Consider the following 17,532-nt stretch of genomic DNA (forward strand, 5'->3'; position numbering starts at 1 on the left):
GGAGACCCTGCGCACAGCTACTCATTGGCCTAGAAGAAAGGATTTAATGATTTTCTACTTCCTCTATGTTTGGTTTTAGGGTGTAGATATTTTATAAATCTGAGTCAAACTATTTACTGGTGACATTTTACAAATTTTCACTCTGTTTAATCTCTGAGTAATGTTTTTAGGTTCGTATATGTTGTGGCCTTTGGCGTTTCAGACTAACCTATCTCAAGGATATCTTAGAGCATTTTATCTTTAAATGGATTCTATAGTTATTTTGTAATTTCTTTTTACAAAAATTGTGCCGATCCCTAAAATAAGTCCTACCCTTCCTAGCTAGACACACCAGAGGTATAGAAGCACAGCAAGACCAGAAGAGGCCTCCGAGGGAGAATACTCCACGTGGCATTAGCTGAAGGCTGTGGTTACATGGCAGCCAACGAGCAAAGTGAATTATGTAGCTTCTGTTTGGCTGCCAATAGAACTTAATTATATGAGTTGATAGATCTTGGTCCTTTATAAAGTTGATGAAGTGGCTTTGTCCCTGCTGTAGAGCTCCGTAAAGTCACAGAAGTAAAATGTCTAAAATCAGAGGCTGGGTTTGTGACTGTGATGGAAATGGCATAGATTTATAAACTTCTTGCTGTAATCAGGATTGCCTTGATCGAAATAGGGAGTGTTCCCTTCAGATGCCTTGCGGTGTCACACACGAAGAAAGGTGGATGCGAGAAAATGAGACTCTTGAAGAGCGGCTAGGGATTAATCTGAAACTAATACAGATTACTGGTCGCACGTGTATTAGTGTCCTAGAAGCAGTGTGACAACGGGGCAGATCCCTGTAGTAAAGTCAAAGTCTGTACGTTAAATTAACACGACTCTAAACCTCAATTCATATTTGCTTTGACTTCTTTCTTTTTCTTTGGAGCCCAGCTTTGACATTCGTTTTCTTTTAACTTCCTTCACCTGGTAGTTTTGGTTATGGAAGTGTTTATTTGGAAGAATGACTTCTGTAATGCCATGCTCATATGTGAAATTTCAGTGATTTGGGCATGGTTAGTAAAAGTTTCATTCATTTTTCCTTCTCACCACATCACACAGTACAACAACAGTATCCATACTCATCTAAACTGCCTGACTTTTCTTTCAGATGATGTCAATCCTAATGAACACCATCATTTTTGAAGACTGCAGAAACCAATGGTCTGTGTCAAGACCACTGCTTGGACTTATACTTCTCAATGAGAAAGTGAGTATTTAAGAAATTCCACCAATTCATTCTTCATGTGCCCAAGTAGTTGAAATAATTATTTCAACCGGCCTGTTGCCCTTACAGATCCCCATCTCTTTCCTTGGGACCTTGCTCCCTTCTGCTGACATTAGGAGTAGAGACAACGGTTCAGCTTGTACCGTAAAGATATTTTACAGATTAGTTCACAGAGGCTGAGTGGCTTCCTTTTGATGAAAAGCCCTCTCAAAGCTTTATCTCAACTTTTATACCCAAACTTAGATAATACAAGTATAGAATTAAGCTTTTTTTTTAATAAATTGTATGTCTTCGCTTTTCCAGAATTAAGCAGGAATAGAAGTTATGCAAGTTCATCTGGCTTTTAGATAGAAATATGAAACAAGAACGCTGTGGAAATCACATCAGAAAAATTGCTTCCTAGAAAAATAGTTAACCAATTTCTTTTTCTGAAAGGTTTCACAGGAACAGCTAGCTTTGGGGAGTATTAGCTGAGCGCTTACACTTAAGCACTCGCATTGATTGCAGTTTGGATTGTGTGCATCTGTGGCAGGTTCTGTAAACCAGGAAATACTCTGCAATTTGCCCTTTCAATAAAATCTGAAACTATGAATTTGGATATACCCATCATGTTTCCCTGGTGACTTAATAGAGACAATATTGTCTGAAATGGAAACCATCTGAGTAAATGAATGCAAGTTGATCTAAATGGGTGCATTTTTTTGTATGGTGAGGCATTGTTTCTGAAGATAGTGACCTGTTGTATTTGCCACACTTCTGAGCTAGCTCTAACTTTATTCTGAATTGCTTTATCTCTTGGGCAGTCACAAGCCTCAGTGTATTACTGCTTTGGAGAATGAATTGTCTATACAATAAGAGGGTGCTGCAAAAAAATAAGACACTAAGATTAGCAGCAACCGCATACATTAAAATTCAAACTGAAATCCCAGCTATGGAAGGAAACTAATAGAAGAAGAAAATATATCAAGAAGAGAAGCGCTGTCTCATCATTCACCTGTGCTGAAGGATCCAATTTTAGCCATATCCAATAGCACTGTCATTCATCTTCTTGGTGTGTTATTGTGATTTAAATCCAAGCTCTATAAGAGAGAGCAGTTCTTTTAAAATGATTGAGAGGGAATAAGGGCAAATTCAGTGTTTAGGAAAACTTTATGACATCACAATATTATACTTTACAGATGGAAGCAATATTTCCTACTTTGGAAGGAAAACTAATCATTTTCTATCTGCTCTGAGTCACTGCATCATTATAAAAGTGGGAAATAAGTAGTTTTGTGCATTCCCAATCTTGTTCAAGACGACACTTTTGTTTATATAATGCTTCTGATTTATAGCGTTTAAGTATTAGCCTGACTACATATTAATTATGTGGTTTTGATGCTTCAGTATAAGAAGAAATTAAATATTTCACTTGAAGATAAAACTATGGAGCTGTAAATCATAAGGAATAAATTTGTGACTGGCAGAATATTCTTTTTGCCAAAATTAGACTAGTTCTAATGATTATGTGTTTTGCTTAGCAGACACGGATATGTACAAGCACCTTTACTTACGAACAAGTCTTATGTTTCTTTTGGAAGGGTGGAGAATAGGAAATAGAATTTACAATATTTGTATTGTCCCTTTTGCATCAAGGTTATTTACTTCGTGTTCGGAAAAAGTGGGACACGTACTTATATATGGCTGTAAAAGTCATCTTTTCTTGGCTCATTTCAGCACACTGCTGGTTTATTTATTATATTATAAAGGAAATGAGTTCCTTTATTTCAGGTAGGGCCTCTGTCTCTACAGTTCCTGAGATAGCAAGCACACATTTCCCATGTTTTACTGCTGCTTCTCCTCTTCTTTTGTTTTAATGATATCTTCTTTGCCCATAACTCATCTCAAAGGGAAGGCATCACGTTTACTTTGGGACTCTGAAAAACTGGGATTTACACATGCTTGCATCACTACGGGTAATTGTGCCAAAATGGGAATCATACTTAGAGTCCACCCTAAAAAACCGCTAAATCTTTGGAGGCAACATAAAACGGGACGGATGCGCACAGCTCCTGACATTGTTTCCATACTGAAGTGCAGCAGCAAGTTTAATTTAAATCTTCGGGGCAAGAGTTGGCAGGAAAAGCCCTCTGCATCCTGACAACGCAGCAACCGTGTCTCCTCCTCGCCGTTGTCCTTCAGCCGAAGAACACAGACATTCGAGTGTACAGGCAAAAGTGGAGTTATTGCAGAGAAGCCTTAGAAACCTCGGGGCGTGGAACAGCTCCGTAGCATTGAAGCAGTGATGCCATGGGATGCCCTACTCATTAATGACAGGCAGAGATGTTAGTCCTCCCTGTTACTTGAGGATGCTGTTAATACTTTCCATTACGGGGTTGACTGAAGTTGTTCTTGGAATGCCTCTTTTCTAAAAGCACTTTGTGGACGCTGGACAAGAACTCGGGGTTGTGGCCTTCTCTCCATTGAGCTCTACGTTTGTCACCTTGAGACAGGGCTTCTGGGAAGGTGTTTGGGGCAGGTGGATAGTTCATCTTTTACACCAGCTCCCAAGTGATTCTCAGTTTTGAGTTCCTAAGTGGTTTGGGACCCAGCTAGTTGATCAGCTGCTGCCTCCACTGCCAGTACTGCTGCAGTGGTCAGCAAAGGTGCGTAATATAGGATGGTTCTGGTTTGAGAGGAGCTGGATTGACGGCAAGTGATTTGCCCAGCAGACATTAAAGCAAACACTTCCTATAATCCTGTTGTCAGTGCTTAGCGTTAGTGTTAAGGTTTTAGTACATTTCATTTTTGTTATCCCATATACAAGAGAGCTGTAATTTTGATGGAAAAGATGTGTGTTGAATTTGAGATTTGTTTAAGGTTTAAACCTGTTAAAGGTTTTAAAAAATAATCTGGCAAACAAATCCCGGACTTTTCTGCTTCTGACATTCTGCATGACACCCTACAAGTTACATTAACTTCAAAAGTCCACTAGATTTTGCATACTAAAAACTGGTTTTCAGCTTAGCTTTAACAAGTTATCTTGTTACACACCTCAAATTTGGGGAATACCGCCAATATTCCTCTTGACTGCAATTTCAGACTGCTCAGAAACTTTGCCAGGTACTTGGGCACAGGTTTATCAGAACGGTTCATTCTCCTCTGAATAATTGTCTGTATCAGTGCTTATACCGTGGATGTGGATACGCCCAAGGCCATAAGACTTTGACTGACACAGCCAATATAATAAAGACTAAACAGGATTACCTGACTTGCTTGGCTGTAGGAGTAGGGTAGTGGATGACACTAGAGGTCCCCTCCTGTTCTAAACTGAACTAGACCAAAATTTCCCTAAGGTGATAAAAAGTTCTTTTTTAACTAGTCTGTAGATCCGCCAGAATATAATGGGAATAGTAATAAATCATATAGGTTACTTAACTTCTAAAGAAACGAAGGTGAGTGTCTCGTCACAGCACTGAAGTCGTTAGAGCCCACTGCAAAGTGCACAAATTTGCACCATTCTGAAAAGACTTGAAAAGTAGTCAGGGATGTTTCTGCCACCTCTCTTAGGTGGCTTTCTGTACTGGAACTAGTTAGGTGGCCAACACCCACTGGTGAAGTGGCACGTCACCCATTACCGCTGAACGTCAGTCATGATGCACAACTGGTGCAGATCGGGAAGGCAGCAGCTGAACCCGATTCAGATAGAGCTCCGCGTGCCGTTTGGCAGACTCCTCTCCCAGAGGGCACTGTGCGAATCACTTGCTCAAGAGTGCTCCAGGCGTAGGTGAGTAACTCTGGGTTTAAATTTCCAAACCTCATCTTTAATATTCTCTGCTTTTGCTATTATAGTACTTCGGTGAACTAAGGGCGACCTTGATAACCAGCCAGCCGGACAACAAACGTGAAATCCTCAACCAGTGCTTCAGGAATCTTATGGAAGGAGTCGAGCAAAACCTTTTGGTAAAGAACAGAGACAGGTAAGTTCGTAAGACATAAGTAAACTGAAAGAATAAAAGACAAATGGAAACTTTAGCTGGAAAAAAATACAGCATTGGAAGTATTGCAGGTAGCCTTAAACTGCAGTTCCTTTGGAAAGGAAGATAGTATCCTGTCCAGGAATTCATCCCTAGACTTAACAGTTAGAGCCTGAACCTCTGATAATTATGTGTTTTCTTGGTCAGAAATGTATTTCCTAATTTAATCCCAAAGTCAAAGTTTGCCAGGCTGCAGAAGCTGCTTTTTCACTTGGGAAGAACTGCCTCATTTCAGCAGGTGAGCCTCGGAGCTTCCTTTTTCCGCCCTTAAACCCCTCTGATAAAGCACTTGCTTCAGCATCCAGCGGTGAAATGCCAGAATGAGAAGGGATCCAGTGGGGCCACTCACACGTTGTAGATAAACGAAGCAAGGATATATATATATTTTTTTTTTTAATGTGAATCACAAATTCACGCAATCTTGCCCTCATTGGAAAAATAGAATAGAAGCCTTCGCAAGAGAAATGGCGAGTTTGTCTGCATTTACTCTTCACACTAACATTTTGTTACTAGCTAGCTGCATTTTCTCTTCCACGTGCATTATTCAACCAAAGCAAACTTTGAAAGTATAGAGACACAATCCAAGTCCAGACTCTGGAACTTCCTGGAAAGCTTGAAACAAACTGGAAAGGGGCTTGGAGAGAAGCGATGGCTAAAACCATTTGGTGATTTTATTTCTCTGACTACTTCTCCGTTTGTTGGTGTGAAAATTGTGTCGAACTTGTTTAATTCTTGCATAGTTTTGCGTTTAATTATGGTCTCCACAATTTTGTTTCATTTTCCTATTAAATTCTGGTACGAAAGGTGTAAGTTCCTTACGGCCTGGCTGTGGGTGATAGCCAGAGACAGGGGAATTGGGAAGCAAACCTGGAGGAGCACGGAGATCACATCCATGGCACTGATCGATCAATCAATCAGACTTTCTGTGTAACTCGTATCATGAATTGGCAGAAAACCTTGGGAAAAGGCTGAGCGCCACTGAGGAGGAGCAGAATGCCTGTTAAAACAAAGAAAAACTGAGCTGACAGTGACGGGCTGTAGGATGTAGTCTGACCGTAGAGGTGTAAATGCCAAGGGGATTCATTTGACTCAACAGTCCTTCAGGATTTAAAAAAAATAAAAGGAAAAAATGAAAAACTGAGTAAAACTCGTTCTTATAACTAGGTAGTTTCTTAGTTCCATATCTATTTATATTTCTTAAAGACAAGAAGTCCTTAAGATAACGGTTTTCTGAGAAAAACATACTCTGCTGTGCGTTTTCTCTGAGCTGCCGTATTTTGGGAAATACAGTCCTGAAGGACAGAAAGGGGGTGGCTGGGTGATCCAGCCCGGGCAGGAGGGACGGTACCTGGGCAGCGTGGGGAATCCAGCTCTCCGCCGTCTGTGCTCGTCCCGTTCAGGGCACGACGGAGGCTTCCATCGCTTGGGCTGCCAGCAAACAGTAGATTTGGCAAATGCTAGATTCAAATATCCGTGGATTTAAATGGGATTTTCATCTGGAAGCGCTGTGGAGTCCTCTCAGGTAGGCAGTGGTGGTGGAAGCTGTCGGAGAGCTGTTGTGGAAGCGCAGGCAGGGAGGGATGGGTGCAGGTGTGCGAGGATAGAGATAATTCGGTCGAACGAGCAGCTCGTCTGTCTCAGTAGCATCTGCCTGTCTAACTTGGGAAGACTTTTAAGCCATCACTTCCCCAACAAGCAGCATGAGTTAGTACGATGGCTTTTCTGTTTTCAGCTCTTGATTTGTAACCCTTCTCAGATTTATTCTGTGGAACAGGAGGCTTCTTTTAACTGCGATTGTTTAAAATTGAGCAGAAATCAATTTCCATTAGTAAGGAAAGAAGCACAAACTTAAAAATATGAATAGAATAAAGAATAAACTCCTAACTGCATCCTGTATTTCCACGTGCAGCAAGCCCCAGTTTACCACACTGCTGCTAGACGTACCCATAAAGTGCCCTACAGCGGAGGCAGGCGGGAAGGATTATTACCCCTGGTCCTGCAAAGAGACCTTTGCTGAGCTCCCATCAGTTTTGCAGGCACCTGTCCGCACAGTCCTTTGCAGGAAGGAGCCCTAAGGAGCCGTTCTTCGGGAAACTTTATTAGCTTTGCTATAGCGAGCCTGTGAAGTTGGACGCAATCAAAGCGAAGAGCGTTGAGGCAACAAACAAAAGAAATTTGAAAATGCAGGGTGCGATATGTGTTTCTGACATTCAAAATCATTTTGGAGTTTGGTTGGGTTTTTTTTTTAATACATTCATGAGATGTGATAAATGACAATTAAACTCTTTGTTCCGGGTAAGGAGAGACCAAGGGAGTAGATCAGCTCTGGGCTGTCACAGAAGCTGAGTCAGAGTTGTCGTTCAGTCTCAGGTGTGATGCCGCCGGATGGACTTGACGTCCTACACCTGCCAGTAGAGAACTGTTGGGGAATATTTGTGTGACTTCATTCCGTGCCAGATGGGCGACGGTACCGCGTTTCGCTGAGAGACAGGCTGAACTCTGCCACCGGCCCTGAGGGAGGAAGGTGGGTCTGGGCGAGCCTGGCCGTGGTGGCCATCTGCACGCGTCCCAGAGAGCCCTTTGCTGGAGCTCTGGGAGAGAGGACGTGTTTGGAGTCACACGAGATGGAAAGGGTTCTCGTTGGCGTTCATTGCCCGGCTGACTTTTAAAATGCTTCACGCTGTCGGTAGGCTGAGTTCATAATGCTGCCCGTACATGTTCATACGCTCATTGTTATTTGACAGGACTGGTTTTCGAGGGCACCTAGTGATGTTGATACGAGCTTTCCTCCGTTTTTCTTTCAGGTTAAAATTGACATTATAGTTACTCTTTTTACCGATTCTTGAAACACATCTCTCGGTATCAGGTCTTCTTCAACCAAACATCTGGTTTTTCTTTTTCCCAGGTTCACTCAGAATATGTCGGTCTTTCGGAGAGACGTGGCTGAAGCTCTGCGCAGCGAAGGGGCCTCAGATCCCGGCAGTTTAGATATGATGAGTTGACAATGACTTTGGAAACAGAGCACTGACTACGAAACCAACTCGGAAGGTTTTGGGACCCTCTTATATCGTTAGACAGATTTTTGACCCTTGTGAAAACTATTTTTTTAAGATAGCTTCTGCCTTTTTATATCTCTGGCCTAAATTGTAAGGATTTATAGTAGTGAGAACAATGGAAAATCAGCCTTAGTTTGAAGAACGTTTTCAGCCTTTCTTATCAAAATTTATTATCCTGTTATTTTATCTTTACGAAACGGTGTAGAAACAGTACTTAACCAAAGAACAAAATAAATATGCATTCCTTTTAAACTTGTATCAGCTAATGTTTCTCAGTTCTACACAAAACAGTAAATAATATCTCATCAGTTCAAAACTCCAAGCTCACTCTGAGGTCATATTTGTTTGAAAATGAGGTGAAAGCCAGTACAACTGTTATATGACATCTTTTTGAAATAATAAAATTACTATTTTTCTACAAAATGTTATATATTTCTTTTCAGCACTGTCAGTTAATGACAAAGTGGACAACAAAGTGGAAGACTGAAAATGAGCGGTTTAGGCCCTAAGTATAGCAAGAAAATTGAGAATGTTGCACATATAAAATACGAGATGATGGAGCAAGCCTTAATGAAGCACTGATAATATTTTAATTTCACAAGTACACATTTTCCAGGTCTTTGGAAATTGAAAAAAAACCCCAGAGAAAAAAATGAAGTTGTTAAAATACTGCTTAAAAAGAATAAAATCTATCCACCACTACAAAAAAGCAAGCAGATAGTTACAAAGACTTATGGCCCATAGTTAAACGGCGTGTGGCACAATGAAGATGAACGCGTGCGTCTGAAAGAGCAAATTCAGCAGATTTGTCTTCACTTCTCGGAGCTGGTAAAGAGTTCGGTGTGTACCAGAACAAAATCCCTCCTCCAGTCCGAAGCTCCCGCTTGGTTTTGTGGGGAACAATTAATAGCGTACCGCGTGGGCTGAGGAAACGCACAAATGAATTGAAGCAAGATCTAACAAAAATTAAAACTATTGAAGCAATTAGTTTATAATGTCGAAAAGCTATTATGTGCAATTACAAAATATTGGTATTGGGTTTGAATTGGGTTGGGTTTTTCTTTTTTTTTTTCTTAAGTAAATAATTGATTTCATGTGTTTTTCATGCTTGCTTACATTTGCGTATTTAGTAATATTTCACCACTGTTTAGATAAGAATGGGAATTGTTAACTGTGTCCAACAGGGAGGAAAAGTTCACACCCGTATTTCTTAGAGCTTGCTTTCCAGGTTTTTTTTCTTTACAACCGTTACTCTTCTGCACATTTTTAAATTGCAGGAACTAAATCTGAAGGGAAGTAATTTTGTTAAGCAGTTTTCTGTTTACTTTTAAGTTCAGCTGGAGAAAATGTTTAATCTGCAGCCAAAGGCTCTGATTTCCAGGAGTGCCGAGCACCCGAGAAGGTCGATTGTGGTTCCTGAAGAGTTTGCAGGTTTGGGGTGTTTCCACACGTGAGATTTGAAAACTTTGCGGAAAGTCTATATTCATTATCAACACCTCCAAATCGGTACGGTCGTTAACTTGCCATTTTGGTCCCTGAGGGAAACCGGAATCTGTGCTGCTAAGTCGGATTTTAAAAGGTGCAAAACTGAACTCACGGGTGCGGGTCTGCGTGGGGCTGGGGCTCGGGGAGAGGTTGGTTCCTCCGCGTCGCCTTGCCGATGGGCGCAGAGCTCGGTGCCTCCTTCCTGGCCGTGTAAACCCTTCGGCAGCCATGCAGCTCCCTGCGTTGGCGTGGAAGGCTCAGATGAAAGCTAATGGGTTCTGCGACTCCCTTTTCTTTGTCGTACAGTGGAAGTAACCGGTGGTTGCATACCATCGGGCGTGCTCGCAAACCAGCCCGTTCACCGGTTAAATCAGCCGCTCTGCCGGGAGCTGGGCTGTGGCGTGTTGAAAAGGAGAGGACACGTGTGCCGTAACTCGGCGCTCAGACTTTAGGGCTTACTTTAATACACGGCTCCTCGCTCCCTGGAGCAGTACGGTTCTGAAATGTCCCTTCTAACGCATCCCTTGTTAGAACTTGTGAGCGAGACTCTAAAGAGCATCTCCGAAACGGGGCGGACTCAAGACACGTATTTGAACAGCGGTTCAACCTTGGTTAACAATTGACAACGGGAACTTTATTTAGAGTAGCTGGTCGAGTAAGTACGCGTGCTTTTAGGTTAGGAAATGGATAGCATAGCAAATTAGTGGGGTTTATGACTCCAGGCGCTTCGTTGAGAGTCTTTACCGTCAGCTTTTTCAAAGGGCGCCGTCAAAGCGGGTACAGCTCAATTTCCTCCCGTGTTTACAAAGCAGGTGTAACGCCTTACACGGGGTTTTTAACAAAGACATAACTGCCTCGAGGGGGTTGGAATTTTTTTTCTCCTTTAAAAAGAAGTGGAAACAACGGAATGGGAAATGTTGGAAGGGAGACACCACTCAGACCCTGAGCGATTCCATTGCAAGAAACCGATGCGAGCCCGTCCGATGATGCGAACAACTCAGGACTGTAAAATCGGTCTGATTCCCCCCCAAATACATTTTATATCACCACAGTGAAAAGCACCGACTGCTGAATCTGAGGTAAGCGTCTGCCCCTCTGCGAGGGAGAGCGGAGCATCCCTCGAGCAGCCTTCCACGAGTCCGGCTCCGCTTGCTAGCGCAGGCGAGGGCAGCTTTCCGGGGAAAACACCGAGTTTTAAGAGCTCGCCCTGCTTGCGTAAGGAGGCTTTGAAGAAACTCAGCCACCAGTATATGCAACACCTTACAAAATAATTCCTTAGACTTGTTAATGTTTTATTGTAGTACGAGTTTATGATGACAGCAAACCTTTCAAACCGTAGAGGGGATAACGCGCTTCCTTGCCGTATTAAAAAATAATGTTAGTGTAGATTTTATGTACCGTAGTTTAGGTTGCTGTTAAGAGGCGCTTCTTTGACAACATTCTTTTTGAGGTTTACAGAAAGCATAATAAAATATGTAAGTTACATTTCTACAAACAAAAGCCATAACATAAGTTATTTATAAGCGTGAGATCCAAACGCTATCACGATAAATAAACCTTAATGGATACCTGCGGCATCCATCCTAATGTAATTTGCCCAACAAAAGTCATATTTAGTAGAAAAATCTGGCAGCGGCTCCTTGTTGGTATATAAAATAAGAATAAAAGAGAGAGGGAAGCCACGCTGAAACACCGGCTGCTTTCCCGGCTTTATGCACAGACCTGCGATACCTTCCAGCCTTCTCCTTCCGCCTGGGGCTGGCGCTGCTGCTCGGGGAGAGCAGTTGTCTTCCCATCTTTCAGCGTTTGCCCCCAGCACCGGGACGTTCCCCGTCAGCTTCGCTACAGCCTGATTTTTACCGGAGATGGCAGAAAGAAATTGAGCCCCGTCTGCCGTCATCCTCTGGGCTCTCTTCCCTTTCGGCGGTGGTTCCTTCCCCAGCGCTTCCCTTGTACCCTCCCCGTCTCACGTCGTCTCAGGCGTTCCTGGACCGACGCATAGATTCTGAACTAAAGCAAAGTTTTGGCTTTTTTAATGGAACGGTTAAGGTTAGCAAGCCCGTAAAGATGTGCCTCGAGATGTGAATTGAAACCACTACGGCGCGTTTGTCCGTCAGAGGCTGCAAGGCAGCTTTAACCCTTTGCTCCGTGAGTGGGGTTTAACTGTTTCCGCGCGCTGGGACGCGGAGGACGAGGAGGTTTGTCAGAGTCCGTGTTCGGCCGGTCACCCTCCGCTCACAGGGCTGGTGCCTTGGGCTCCTCGGTGGAGGGGTAGAGGGGATATACCCTGGCTGATGGGGAAGGGCTGAGGAGCGTGGACCTCAGCCCCCTCCACCCTGCCCTTCTGCCTGCGTGGGGCGAAGCTCTCCCCAGCCATGGAGGGGTGCAGCCCTCCTGCGGGGAGGGGGCGGAGGGGAACGACTTTCAGACTCCGCAGCACCAGGGCTCTTGCCTGAGAAAAAGAGCAGCTGATTTAACCCTCATGGGCTGACAAAACTGCTGCTCCGCTCTGCTGAGCGCCGAGCGCTGAGTGCCCGACCCCGGCGTTGCTCCCAGGGGAGCGAGCGGCCTCCCCGCCAGAGCATGGCCACAGGCGTGACACCCCGAGGTCCCTTTCCACCACTGGGACGTGGCCACGAGGCCGGCGCTTTGCCCTGGGGCCTGCTGGCCACGGTGGCCCGCACCCAGGGGGGCTCAGCCTTGACGGGGAGGACCCACGGTGTCTCACAGGGCCCTGCAGGAGAAGGTATGAGGGACAGGACCGCATCACCCTCCCGTGTGCGCCCCTCAACCCCTGCCTGCCCAGCGTGTCCCCCCGGGTGGGCGCAGCTGGGTACAGGCAGCGGGCTCAGGCAGCTGCTTGGTGCACGTAAGCTGCCTTGGAGCATCCCCTCCTCCTCGCCCGAGCCAGGCCAGGACACAGCGTACCCGTGTCCCTCTCCAGCCTGAACACCGGCATCACCCTGCCGGCCCCGCAGGGATGCTACTTCCAGGGCTACAGCTGAGGAACAGCCTCTGTGCGGCCTCTGTCGCGCTGACTTCCACATGACTTGTATGTAATCAGTCATGTGCTAACCACTCAGAAACGCGGTGGGCGCACGCAGCAACGTCCATCTCGAAAAGGCTGTGCAGAATAGGACTGTCCTTGCCTGCTCCGAGATCCGCTGCCAAAACCAGGAGCTGCGGCAAAACCATCTCAGCATCTGCTGCTGCTTTCTCGTGCAGCGAGATACCCCCCTTCCCTGTCACCCTATGGGAAGAGACAAAACCTGAAGCAAGGGGCGCTGCCTTTAGGGGATGGCACATCCCCGCAGCCGCCGGTGCCTCCTGCAGCCCTGCGCTGGGTCCTGACGGCAGCAGCCGCTCTCGGGCTCCTGAGGCTTCCAAGCCACTGGGGTAGAGACCAGCTCCCAGCCTGCGGGTTCCTGCGTGTTGAAGGAAGGTCTGAGGACAACAGAGGAGTTGGATCCGTGAGGGATGACACGTTCTTTGGTGTCCTTTAAAGAAAGAGCATTTATTTGTGGCAGTGTGACAGCCAGTGGGGCAGCACGAAGGTGCCACTGAAGACCAGAGCTGCAGGTCAGACGCTGGTCAAACTCCTCTTCCTCTAAGCACGGGTTTCCAGCTGTCAGGCAGCACCTCGGGCGAGGGTCCCTGCGGCCATCGCCGGTCCCAGGCCCCAAATGAAGGCGCCTTTGGAGAAATCTGAGCTTCTGGGCACCTGGATATGCAGGACAGCGTGGCAGGGGGGCAACCCAGGACATGCACAGCCGGAGGATCAGGGATGGGGCGATGGGAGAAATACGGCTGAACGGGGCTGGCTAATGCTCTGTGGAGCTCCTCGAGGCACTACGAGGTCCGGTGCTTGGCTGGACCAAAGCCCCAGCGCAGCAGTGAAGCAGCAGTTGAAGCACGCGCTCAGCAGTTCCGAGTGTGATCCAACCCCTTAACTGCCCGAGCTTGCTGAACTCCCCGAGCCTGTATTTTCAGAGCTTTGTCAGAGGCGAATTCGCTGCTGCCATCTCCCGGGATGAGCAATGTGGGCGCTGCTGGGCACCCCAGGGACGGTGGAGGCACTTCCCAGGGACCACCACGACGGGTCGGGTGCACCCACAGCGCTTACACCTCTGTCCCTACAGCCACATCGTACGCACCGCGGTTGCAGGCTGCGTGGCTGTTTAAAGGGTGTGGGGTGCAAGGGTCCCCAGCTCTGGGGTGGTTTCTCCTCTCCGGCGGGTCAGCAGCAGCCCCCCGGCCTCCGCGCAGCCTCCCAGCGGCTGCTCCAGCCCGACCAAGCGTCCGAAGGGGCTGCCCTGCCCCTGGGTTTCCTGCGAGAGCATCAATCACGCTGCGGCCCTCCGCTCTCGGGCGGCTGCGCTAGGCAGCTGGGTAGGAACTGCGCAGTAATGCACCATCAATTAACGGCCCGTTATTATAAAGCTCTGCCTACTGGGTGGAAAAGGCTGGAGGAGCCCCGCAGTGGTTTCTCTTGGTCTCATGCCCAGAGACCCGTCCCTCTCACCTTAGAAACAAAATGCCTCATTTTAAAAATAATTAATGGTAAACGTTAAAAAAAAAATAAAGTTGTAATGGATCATTTGGCCCACGCTAAATTTTGACAGTAAACATTTAACCAAGGATACTTTTCAGCAGAGCGGCCGAGCTGTGTGGAGGGGTGCCGCGTGTGCTCCCCGGCCCGTGGGGCTGAGCCCATCCTGGGGGGTGCTCTGTACTGTGCCGGGGTTGGCACGGGTGGCACGGGACCCTCTCGGGGTGCAGCCAGATTTAAATCTGTGGGCTGCTCTGGGTCCCTGTTGTGCCATCTGTCATCGGCCCCAAGGCAGTGGGAGGATGACGGGGCGGGAGGGATGCTAGAGGCTGCTGTGGGGATCGGTCCTTCTCTGTTCGCTCTCCAGTGCTCGGGGCTGGGCCTGGCCCTAACGGGGACCGCTTGTCCCTGCTCCGTGTAGTGCGCTCGACCTCGGGGAACCTCCAGGGCCCCTTGTGGGAAGGAGCTGAAGTCCCTCTGCATCCCGTTACCCGCCAGCCCTTGCCACCTCCCTGTCCTCACCACTCCTGGGCACTAAATAACGTCCTGGCGCTGCTGACCACATCCGGATGGGCATTTCATTTTCCATGGCGCTGGGATGTGCGAGGGACCATCGCCGTCGCTCCTCTGCTTTCCCGGAATGGCTGCGGCTACTGGAGCTGCAGCCATTTCTTTCCCGTTGTGGCACAGCCCAAGGGCCCAGACATGGATGTGGCACGCGTTGGTGCCTGCGGCGTGCAGGAGCACGTGCCGGTGGCACAGCGGGGGTCACCGCAGGTACAGAAATGTCTGGTGCCGCGGTGGAAGAGGGGTGCTGGGGCTGCCTCGCTCTTGAAAGGCAGCAGCATTTGGGGTTGGGTCAGTGTGTATTTCATCATGTGTTTTTATTATTTCAGCCTACAGGAAGCACTTTAAAAGCCAAACGGTGGCATTAGCCGCTGCCAGGCACGTGGGGGTCCTTTGGGGCTGAGCCCAAAGACGTTGCCGGGGCCAGGGAGCGCATGCACACGGTAACAAAACCCAGTGACCGTGGCGGGCTGTGGCACTTCCCTCTCTGTGTCCCCCCCAGGGCAGCGAAGCCTGGGAGCAGCTCGGGGTTTGGGGGATGGGTGGGGTGTCCAGCTGGCTTTCTGCCCCTGTGACTCCCAGTGACAAACTGGGCAGGGGTCCCTTTTGCTCAGCGGTGCTGGGGGGGGTGGCCACTGCTCTTACACCATGTTCCTTATTTTTTTCCCCCTCTTACCTATGTCCCCTCGTGCCTCTGCAGGTGGCTGGGTGCAGCGCTCTCCGGACCCACGCTGCTGCTCCAGCCCAGCAGAGCAGGCCCAGCCACGCTCCCCGCCAGAGCCAAGGGAGCCGTGCCGCAGCGGGGCCGCGCCGTGCTTCTTTCTGCTGGCACCAGGCGCTTGGCACCACATCCCCGTTAATACTTACACAACGTGCTGTCGGAGTTTTACAGGGAACGACGATGTTTCACCTCTTGCTCCACAGCAGCCTCCCCGCGCATTCCCCCCGGAGCTCTCCCTTCCCAGCCTCTCCCTGCCCGCCTGGCTCCGGTGGCTGTCCCGCTGGTGCTGTGGGGCTGCCTGGCCGTGGGGTGCTGGCTGTGCACCCCCGCCCAGCTGGATGGGGTCCTCTTGGTGCTGCACGCACTCAACCCCCCTGTACCTGGGTTAGAGGTGACCCTGCAGGCTGTCCTCATGCCATGCTGTGCTGTACCACGCAAACACTGTGCTGTGCCGTGCCGTGCCATGCAAAGACTGTGCCGTGCGGTACCGTACCGTGCCGTGCCCGTGGCCCGGCCAGAGCCCTACCGGGAGCGCGGCTGTTTGCCTCAGCTGTGCCCCTGTGATGGGGGGGCTGCCTTGGCGCAAGGCGCTGGGGACACGCCGCAGGTGCCCCACACCTGCCCGGGGGGTCCCGCTGCCTCCCCCTGCCCGGCGGGGCCAGCCCTGAGCCGGGTGTGGCTCCCCGCTGGTGCGGAGCAGCCCGGGTTTGGGTCACTGCAGCAGGCACCCGCCCGGCCCCGGGCGCCGCTGGGGGTCGCAGCACTGTTTGCCGTGCCGGGGGGACCCGGGGACCCGGCTCCGGCCCGGGCCGCGCCGTCGGGGCCGCAGCTCCGCCTGCTCCGCGCCGGGCGGATGGGGGGGTCCCGGGGGGGGGGGGGGGGCGGGGGGGGGGTGGAAGCGGAGCTCGGCAGCGCGGCCCGGGCCGGCCCCAACGAACCGCGGCACTTGGCGAAGCGGAGGCGGGTTCTGGGTCCGCAGCGCTGCCGCGGAGCTGCGCGGGGTTGCGCGGGGCTGCGCGGGGTTGCGCGCCCCCAGCCCGCGGAGGGGCGAGGGAGAGGAGGCGGCTGCGGGAGAGCTGCATTTAAGGATACCATACGTCCCGGGTTATTAATTATAAAACATAATTAAAGTAAAACTGCAGAACGTCAACATATTAAATTTAAAAGCTAATATTAAAATAGAGTTAATATTTAATAAGGTAGCCGAGCGTTACAAAGCTGTACGCTGATAGTCTATATTTAACTGTGTAAAACCAGGAGAGTTTTCCCAAAGAAAAATGTATTGTTTAGCTGATTATCAAAGACTCTGTGATATATTATCCATTTCACAAAAATAATATAGATATCTTTTTAAATATAGTAATAAAAACATACTAGCGCCTTTTAAATATACTATTACTTACCACCCCTTTTCATATTGTACTATCACAGACACTTTGGAATTGGTTTAAAAGCACATCATTCATTATTCAAAGCTCATCTTTGCATATTATTCCAGCTCAAGTCTGCCAGGCTCCCTGTGAAATCGTTCACAAAATTGATAACAGCAGACACACATGCAATAAAAAGATAGCCTTGGGCAGCCCGAGTTCCCATTATGCAGATCAAGCTGCAATTTTCTCTAACAAAGCCTGCCCTGATTCAGGACTGGGTGTCACTTTATTTATTTATTTATCCTCCCCCGGTTGCCTTTTTTTTCTTTTTTTTTTTCCTTTCCTTTCCTTCTTCCCCCCCCCGCCCCCTTTTCTCTCGTTGCCCCCGCCCCGCCGCCTCCCCGCCCTCCCCGCCGGGCCGGCCGGAGCGGGGCCCCGGGGGCTGGGCGCCCGCGGTCGTTCCCGGTGGCGCTGGGCGGCCCCGCACCATCTTTGCCGGGATCGTGTCAATCCGAT

General features: G+C 48.5%; 1 protein-coding gene across 4 annotated transcripts in view; it reads left to right on the forward strand.

Moving 5' to 3' along the window:
* RANBP17 (RAN binding protein 17) overlaps positions 1-8,682 on the forward strand; it is a 159,435-nt gene extending 150,753 nt beyond the window's left edge. For all 4 annotated transcript variants that reach the window (XM_054842044.1, XM_054842046.1, XM_054842047.1 and 1 more), the window contains 3 exons: positions 1,133-1,231; positions 5,081-5,208; positions 8,171-8,682. In XM_054842044.1, the coding sequence (XP_054698019.1) occupies positions 1,133-1,231; positions 5,081-5,208; positions 8,171-8,267 (324 nt within the window). In that variant the 3' untranslated portion in view covers positions 8,268-8,682. The remainder of the gene's footprint in view (positions 1-1,132; positions 1,232-5,080; positions 5,209-8,170) is intronic.
* Positions 8,683-17,532: the final 8,850 nt, after the last annotated feature.

Source organism: Grus americana, chromosome 14 (genome assembly GCF_028858705.1).
Source record: "Grus americana isolate bGruAme1 chromosome 14, bGruAme1.mat, whole genome shotgun sequence".
In the NCBI taxonomy this organism is placed as follows: Eukaryota; Metazoa; Chordata; class Aves; order Gruiformes; family Gruidae; genus Grus; species Grus americana.